Source organism: Haliotis asinina, chromosome 10 (genome assembly GCF_037392515.1).
Source record: "Haliotis asinina isolate JCU_RB_2024 chromosome 10, JCU_Hal_asi_v2, whole genome shotgun sequence".
In the NCBI taxonomy this organism is placed as follows: Eukaryota; Metazoa; Mollusca; class Gastropoda; order Lepetellida; family Haliotidae; genus Haliotis; species Haliotis asinina.
In genome coordinates, this window is record NC_090289.1 from 26,207,506 (window position 1) to 26,217,322 (window position 9,817).

General features: G+C 37.3%; 1 protein-coding gene across 1 annotated transcript in view; it reads left to right on the forward strand.

Annotated features, from left to right (window-relative positions):
* LOC137298421 (BDNF/NT-3 growth factors receptor-like) overlaps positions 1–3,819 on the forward strand; it is a 56,961-nt gene extending 53,142 nt beyond the window's left edge. Inside the window, exon 8 of the mRNA XM_067830686.1 lies at positions 302–3,819. Coding sequence (XP_067686787.1) covers positions 302–523 — 222 coding nt within the window. The 3' untranslated portion in view covers positions 524–3,819. The remainder of the gene's footprint in view (positions 1–301) is intronic.
* The last annotated feature ends 5,998 nt before the right edge of the window (positions 3,820–9,817 follow it).

Genomic DNA, 9,817 nt, shown 5'->3' on the forward strand with positions numbered 1-9,817 from the left:
ACGCTGACAGTGCGGGTTTGAATCCCTTAAACAATTATGGAATCTGTACTTTACTATCAAAGTGTATTCCCCAGTATAATATAAGTTTCCTTTGGTTACTTTCTAAAGAACACTGTATATTTACACTATACTTCATTAGCAAGTTCTGTTTATGATCGCCTCGAATAGCTGCTGATGCGGCATTCACTCACTTCTTTTCTGAAATATTAAAAAGGAACATGATTTGGGTGTAGCATGTGTTCTTGCACTCACAATCAGAGAAACGCAAACCTCAACGATTCGAAACACATTTTCATTCCAGGTTATTCGTTTTCTGGATGAAAAGATCTACCTGCAGCGCCCCGAGGACTGCCCGACTGCAATATACAATATCATGGTAGGCAGTTGGAAACAGGAGCCAAAGGAGAGGTTTACATTTGAAAAAATACACAGTTTATTAGTGGAATACAACAAAAAGGTGGTCCTCAACGAGGAAGAAGAGAAGTCAGTAGAGTCTGCTTCTATCGCTGAGGTAGTGGCGTAGGATTTGCACATAGTTTGCTTGCTTTGGGGGTTCATAGTATGCATATCAAGACTGAGAAATGGCACAATGATTTATGAGAGTTATCTTCTCTTGGTACCTCGTCCGATGATAAGATGAAGTTGACCTTTGGATGTCTTTGTCAGAAGTGATGTTTCTTTACGGCAAAATGACAATTGTGCTGTAAAATGACACCTATGTATGACGTGTTTATAATACGGCGAATGAAAACACACAAAAAAAGAATAATACTTGTTTGTTCATCGTTGTAGGCCAATGTGGCAATTATTCTACAGAGCAATGCATTTTGAAAGTAATGGACCTTTAAGCAATCAATCAATACACGTTATGAGGCATAAGTAGTCTTCCTACCATGACGTTTAACAACCTATTACCAAACCTATTTTCGGTCATGCAAGCGATTTGCTTCAACGGTGCATCTTTGCCTAATCATTTATGTCTTTGTCGCGCGAATTTTGAAAATCACATGTATCATATATATTGTTTCAAACAGCTTTTTATTAAACCATGTGCCAAAATTACACTGATATTAGTTTTGATGTGATAAGACCTACCTTGTTTTACAATGGCATGTATCATATGATGTAATGATGGATTTCATTTTTGATGAATTTGATATTCAAACTTTGCCATCCTTTGTATGGTGTTGATTAATCGTATGATTAGACAAATGATACAAAGTAGAATGTTAGGAAAACTGTCATTGCTGGGGTTTTTTTTAAAAGAAATATGTGTGACCTTTTACAAAATGGTCGTTTGCCGGTCGACTCATATAAGTCACCTAAACGTCATGTAACTATGACAAGTACGGTTTAAATCATATTCGCATGTATCATTAAGTTAAATTTGTTGACGGTACTTTACAAACAGAATCTAAGATAATATCCACATTTTTTATGAAGCGTTCCATTTCAGTATCGGTTTGTGTGACACACATACTTGAAGCACATCGGCAAATTGTCATGTACCATTATATGCAATAAAGATTGTTATTTCGAAAGTTTACGAGATTGAGAACATATTAAAGGGACAAGTAAGATAATTTTTCATGAATTTCTGTAACGTTCGCTACACACACAATGTTTTGTCTTTAATATTGTCTTTGATTATAAAGTCCCGTATATGGTTCAGCACATTTTGCACTCCTGTACAGATAAACATGTCTTTGTGAACTAGATTTGTTTATATTCAATACATGTTTCATGGTGAAAATAACCAATTTTGTTTCTGTTGAAATTGGTACATGGTAGTTTCAGCACCTTTTCATCCTTTTTTATCTGTATTTGGACAATGACTTCACACGTCACGAGTGAACAAACGTAACAACTAACAATTGTCAGTTGTTTAATGGCATCACCAATACGTCATAAGACAATATGGACGCCACTGAACAAGCGGATACCGTCCGAAGGAACGCAATGTGATTTGCATTGCAGATGAGTCGAAATGTTTGTCATTGAAATGCTTAGATTGTACTGACTTGACTTCTACATGATATATTATAACATTCTTTCCTCTCATTATTATATTTAACAAACAATATTCCTCTTAACCGGCAACATTTTCCTCATATATAATGACAGATGTCAAAACATGTACATATTTTAAATGGTGTACATAGACTATTAGTCGATGTGATGTATCACAATAGTACAGTTTCAAGAAATGTATCACTTACTACAACTTTCACGCTCACTTTTATGTTCTGATTGTTTCCATCATTTTAGAGCATCCACCTTATTTTCAGAAGCCCGTTTTTCTAATCTTAAAACAAAGGCATCCACGGCAAACCCCCCATAGTTATTAATTCAATGAATAGGAAACAGGTGATGTTCACGATATTGCACCAATGTATAGATATGAACCGACAACGGTGTAAAACTAGTTCACTTGTATCGTTCTAAACTTGCCTCATTTGGCTCCGAGAGCAGTAGAAATAAACTTTACCCGTAACGTTCTCAATTTTAATATATCTGTGTGCAAAATGGTGTATTTTTCAGATCATGACCATACAAAGTGTGGAGCTTCCTATTTGTAATCCTATGTGTATATTTGTCTTTCTCTAGGATGTGTTCGACATTATCGATGTATCCACATAAGACGCTGTTAAAAACAGTACACCAGAACATACAAGAGGTATATGGTTGTCCTTCCAAAACCTGATCGCTGAGAGAAACTATAGGTGTCCTGTTAATAAGAGAACGTTTTAACGTGCCAGCTTACATGCAATAAGAACATATTTCATGATTGTGATTTTGGGACTATATGTTCATAATTTCAGGATCCTTGTTAGGAAGTGTTCTAAAATGTCTAAATTGTCATTTATGTTAGTTGTCAGTCGTTTTAATGGTTCCTTCCCGTTACATATCCACCAATAAATTTGATATTTAATTTTCAGAGACATTTTTGATGTTAGAACTATGTTTCATGTACATTTTGTACATATTTTCTGTAAATATACATGTATATATAACATTTATGTTGTTTTGCATTTCGTGCCATATTACCCTATTAGTATAATACTGTGTCATGTTTGTGGGCAGTTCGTAAGGGTAACAATGCTTTGAATTATGTGTTGGACTTGAGATGTGTTATACATAGCGGCTAACGATTAAATTAAAGCGGACAATGCTATTTACATACAGAGGACCAAGCAAAAGTAGTCTCCTATGTGATTCCAACAACACCATCAAACTGTGTTAATGAGCCAATGCCACTTGGTGCGGCTAACGATTAAATTAAAGCGGACAATGCTATTCACATACAGAGGACCAAGCAAAAGTAGTCTCCTATGTGATTCCAACAACACCATCAAACTGTGTTAATGAGCCAATGCCACTTGGTGCGGCTAACGATTAAATTAAAGCGGACAATGCTATTTACATACAGAGGACCAAGCAAAAGTAGTCTCCTATGTGATTCCAACAACACCATCAGACTGTGTTAATGAGCCAATGCCACTTGGTGCGGCTAACGATTAAATTAAAGCGGACAATGCTATTTACATACAGAGGACCAAGCAAAAGTAGTCTCCTATGTGATTCCAACAACACCATCAAACTGTGTTAATGAGCCAATGCCACTTGGTGCGGCTAACGATTAAATTAAAGCGGACAATGCTATTCACATACAGAGGACCAAGCAAAAGTAGTCTCCTATGTGATTCCAACAACACCATCAAACTGTGTTAATGAGCCAATGCCACTTGGTGCGGCTAACGATTAAATTAAAGCGGACAATGCTATTCACATACAGAGGACCAAGCAAAAGTAGTCTCCTATGTGATTCCAACAACACCATCAGACTGTGTTAATGAGCCAATGCCACTTGGTGCGGCTAACGATTAAATTAAAGCGGACAATGCTATTTACATACAGAGGACCAAGCAAAAGTAGTTTCCTATGTGATTCCAACAACACCATCAAACTGTGTTAATGAGCCAATGCCACTTGGTGCGGCTAACGATTAAATTAAAGCGGACAATGCTATTCACATACAGAGGACCAAGCAAAAGTAGTCTCCTATGTGATTCCAACAACACCATCAAACTGTGTTAATGAGCCAATGCCACTTGGTGCGGCTAACGATTAAATTAAAGCGGACAATGCTATTTACATACAGAGGACCAAGCAAAAGTAGTTTCCTATGTGATTCCAACAACACCATCAAACTGTGTTAATGAGCCAATGCCACTTGGTGCGGCTAACGATTAAATTAAAGCGGACAATGCTATTCACATACAGAGGACCAAGCAAAAGTAGTCTCCTATGTGATTCCAACAACACCATCAAACTGTGTTAATGAGCCAATGCCACTTGGTGCGGCTAACGATTAAATTAAAGCGGACAATGCTATTTACATACAGAGGACCAAGCAAAAGTAGTTTCCTATGTGATTCCAACAACACCATCAAACTGTGTTAATGAGCCAATGCCACTTGGTGCGGCTAACGATTAAATTAAAGCGGACAATGCTATTTACATACAGAGGACCAAGCAAAAGTAGTCTCCTATGTGATTCCAACAACACCATCAGACTGTGTTAATGAGCCAATGCCACTTGGTGCGGCTAACGATTAAATTAAAGCGGACAATGCTATTTACATACAGAGGACCAAGCAAAAGTAGTCTCCTATGTGATTCCAACAACACCATCAAACTGTGTTAATGAGCCAATGCCACTTGGTGCGGCTAACGATTAAATTAAAGCGGACAATGCTATTTACATACAGAGGACCAAGCAAAAGTAGTCTCCTATGTGATTCCAACAACACCATCAGACTGTGTTAATGAGCCAATGCCACTTGGTGCGGCTAACGATTAAATTAAAGCGGACAATGCTATTTACATACAGAGGACCAAGCAAAAGTAGTCTCCTATGTGATTCCAACAACACCATCAAACTGTGTTAATGAGCCAATGCCACTTGGTGCGGCTAACGATTAAATTAAAGCGGACAATGCTATTTACATACAGAGGACCAAGCAAAAGTAGTCTCCTATGTGATTCCAACAACACCATCAGACTGTGTTAATGAGCCAATGCCACTTGGTGCGGCTAACGATTAAATTAAAGCGGACAATGCTATTCACATACAGAGGACCAAGCAAAAGTAGTCTCCACCATCAAACTGTGTTAATGAGCCAATGCCACTTGGTGCGGCTAACGATTAAATTAAAGCGGACAATGCTATTTACATACAGAGGACCAAGCAAAAGTAGTCTCCTATGTGATTCCAACAACACCATCAGACTGTGTTAATGAGCCAATGCCACTTGGTGCGGCTAACGATTAAATTAAAGCGGACAATGCTATTCACATACAGAGGACCAAGCAAAAGTAGTCTCCTATGTGATTCCAACAACACCATCAAACTGTGTTAATGAGCCAATGCCACTTGGTGCGGCTAACGATTAAATTAAAGCGGACAATGCTATTCACATACAGAGGACCAAGCAAAAGTAGTCTCCTATGTGATTCCAACAACACCATCAGACTGTGTTAATGAGCCAATGCCACTTGGTGCTGATACCTGTAGTCGGCGAAAAGGTTCACTACGAGTGACACCTTTACGGGCAGTTGTTTGTCACAAATGTGTCGAAATTGGAAGTGTCCCTCGCATAAACGTTTATTGAACCCTTGTTACTTGCAACCAAGTTCAAACAACGTTTCAAAAGAGTCGCATACACTAGTCACTACTTAATAATTTGTGCTTTGCAGTATTTTGCCATAACAAAAAACAAGGTGTGTAAATGTAATATAGACATCGTAATGGAAGATGTCGTTGGATGTTTTATTTTTTGGGGGTTTTTTTTGTTTGGTTATTGTTTGGGTGAAAAGGCTTACAACTTCAGCATGAGTTAACTTATGATGAAATTGAATTCGTTCGATTTGTGCTAAAAGTTCTATTTTGAGAAGTAACAAGAAATCACAGGAGAGAATGAAAATAGCAATTGATTTGTAACGCATTAATGATTTCATGAATCTTTTTTGTATTCGGAGCTTTATAATAACAGAAATAAAAGCCATTAATGCCATGAATATGTACAGTTGTTATCAAGTTATATACACGTTCGAATACAAAGTTGTAGGGTGTTGTTAGTCGTTGAAGGTCACATTAGTATGGTGGTTGCATCAGCAGTGATAATTGATCTTGCCATCTACACTGTTCAGTGCTCAAGTGAAACACAAAATATTTTCTGACAGTTATCACTCAAACTAAATATGTTGACAGTATATTCTGAATGCCAAAACATAACTACACTGATACATAAGGAGTCATTCATAGTTACATTGACATATTTCATTTCTGCACAATGCATTTCATATCTGAAAATATAAGGAGCTTTCGGCAAATTTATGTTATGCATTATTCTCCAGTTCAGTATTAATATTGATAATATCATTGTGGGCAAATATGCCTTTTCTCGATCAATACGTTGACGTGCCCGAAAAGTCAACTTTGCTATATTACATTCAATGGAAAATTTTTCATGTTTAACCATAGGGTGCCCATATGCTATGACATGTCATGTGGCCAACATATTTGCTTGGAGTATTCCATGGCGTTTTCGTTTGGCTTTGTCACATACACAATTTGGCTCACCTTGGTAATAGCATGTGCTACTGTGATTAAATCCAGGATACAATTTGTATTTTTGTTGAAAGGCAAGAATACTGATTCTTGGGGCAGTTTTACACCGACTACCAGTTTAGTTTTCATCAGTAAAATGTACGTATGAAATAATAACTCAACATCTTCTGGTTCCATTCATTTTCAAGGCTTAAAGCATTATCATAAAACGTCCATTTAAATTTCAAACCACAATCAATTTTTATTGTCAGTGTCTGCATTTACTGTGTTTTGAGTTTGCTTTGTCAATCTTGGTATCGACATATTTTATACTTTACTTTTTCATATTCACCGGGTATCTCATAGTTTAGCCATGTTCATTTACATTTTCATGTAATGTAACCCGACTTTTGTTATTTATAGTGATACCTTTACAGGTCAAGATGGCATGTTTCAAGACTGCTTCTTGTATTCCCTTCATCTGATGAAAGAAATAGTCTTGGAACGTCGTGGCAAAGAATTATCCTAAAAGAAAGATTTATATAAGTTTTTGGTTCTGTGTTCTTCCATCTTTGGTATAAATGATGGTGAGGGTTTACCATTTAGAACTGAAAGGATGAAAAAAAATATGTTACTTTTTATTTTATTATTACTTTTATTAATGTTATTTTTTTGCATGTAATGCGGACATCTCTTTAACGCTATGGGTCTTGTTGAATTAACTTGTTATAGTATGTTATGAAATTGTGTATATGTATATACATTAAAGCAGATTAGTCACAATATCGTATTGTATACTGTCTGTGCTCATAGAATCTTTGGCGACTTTCCAAAGTCTCACTCAAGTAACATATACATGTGCCCAATAAAGACATTATTATCATATATCGTCTTTTTTATATTTGAACGTGGAAGACTGTATATTCTGTATATCCCGTGTTGTCCTACTATGAAGCTAAATCACCTTATCAGATACATTCGATGAACAAATATCAATCAATCATTTCATCTGCTGCATGCTTCAAATACTTTGTCTTACATAATAAATGAACGTCTGTGTACACATGTCAGTTTATTGTACGAGTATGTTTCGTGTTTAAGAGAAAGGGGTAGTGGGTGGCCTAGACGTTAAAGCGTTCGTTCGTCACGCCAAGGACCCGGGTTCGATTCCCAACATGGGTACAGTGTATGAAATCAATTCTGGTGTACCCCACCGTGATGTTGCTGGAATATTTGTTAAAGCAAGAAAAGGCATATTTGCCCACAACTCACTCACTTACTCGGAAGAAATAATGCAGATTGAATACTAGTATGTCACATAACAAGTACTTTTTAAATGGATAATTATGTCAAGGATTATGTGCCATATTGTGGCGTTTCCAAAGGCATAGTCTGTACGCATCATTTAAGTCCATTCAAGACCAATCAGTATGTTTCATTTCGTGTATTACGGAACATTCGATGTCTATTATGTGATGTATTGTAGCTGTTCAAAGGACCTTCTCAATCGATATGTATAATTACGTTCCGTATTGTTCATGTTCCTAAGTCAGTTAATATGTATTATTTGTAGTACTAGTGCAGTTCCAAAATCAATCAATACGTATAGTTTGTTAAGAGTAACAAATCCAAGGTCACTCGAAAGTTATTATTTGTCGCAGAGTGGCAATTCAAGGTCACGCGCCATGTACCACTTGACGTATTGTTGCAGTGGCAAGGTAATTCAGTATGTACCATTTGACCTAGTATAGCATTTCTTAGGCCCCCAACACGTAATATTGGCCGTATTGTAGCAGTTTCAAGGCCAATCAATATGTAATGTGTGCCTTGTTAAGCATTTTGAACAACACGTATCATGTGCAATATTGCTTTCGAAACCAATCAACTCGCAATATTTTTTTTTGGCTTATGACGAATTTGATGATGTTTTGATCACGGTTAGGTCTATTTTCCGCATTTTGTCATGATACACATGAAGATATGACTCTACACTGCACACACGAAACATAAACTAACAGTGTTCCTTCTACCTACTGAGCAGGGCGTATGCATGTGATTTTCACGCGGATATTTAATATACTTTCATACACATCACTAAGAACACAGAGGCCTGATTTGTCACATCGAAACCATTTTGGAAAAGCCCCATGAGAAGCGAACACGAACCCACAGCATTTGTTTAAGACACATGGAACCGCTTTACTTGGATGTGGACTTGGATAGGTGCAAACAATGAGCCAACAAATGAAATTATAACACTGAGTCTAAATTCGTACTATGATGAATACACGAGAGGCAATTGACTTTTTTGAACTCACAGAATGTCAAGTCCTCCATCTCACGCAGAGCATAAGAGCTGTGAACACAGAAGCTGATTAAGATTGATTATACTGGCCGCGATCCCAAGAGAACCACATTTGAGTGATAATTCGTCTTGACACATATCGGCGTGCTTTCAGGGTGAGGAACTCACCCAATTAAAGGACCACCAGTGAAATCATGGGCTCATAGTCTAAATATTTGTTTTGGTTGTTCTTGGTGTTATTTCATAAGAAATTCAAAGGTTTCAACCTGTGTCCTAACAGTCAATCGTATTTGCGATGTGATATGCCAGCCTTATGTTTGTTGGTGTAAAAACCAGCACTAACAATCTATTCATATGCATACTGTGTGCTTACGATATGAAACTGAGAATACTAAACCCTGACCTGCACACCGGCAAATTTAGGTTTCAGATTCCAATATTTCGAAATTACCATCAATTTCAAACAGATCCCCTGTCACACCGCGAGACATTGTGAGTAAGATAGGATCACTTTAAACAAGATTTGTGGATGAAGATTGTTTTTTCATCATTCCCTTTCAATCCGTTCATCAACGCCCCGGGGGTATTGTCTGGATTTACAAAAGAAGCACAGCTCCTTCTCAAGGAAACATCATGATTAATCAGGTCCGGACAGACGACACAGAGGTCATGACCTTGATATGAAACTCGATGAATCAAAATGGCGGCCGACGTCCCATCTCGCCTCCCCATACTCCCTCGAAAAGCGAGTGACAAGAGATCCCCGTGTTGAAAGATGAGAATTGATTGGTCTCGAGTTACACAAACCGAAATAATGAATGATCCCTACGAGTTCTGACAAAGGGAGGAAGGATTCAATTAAAGGGAAATAACTCCCTGTCAGAGAAAACTCCCAATTT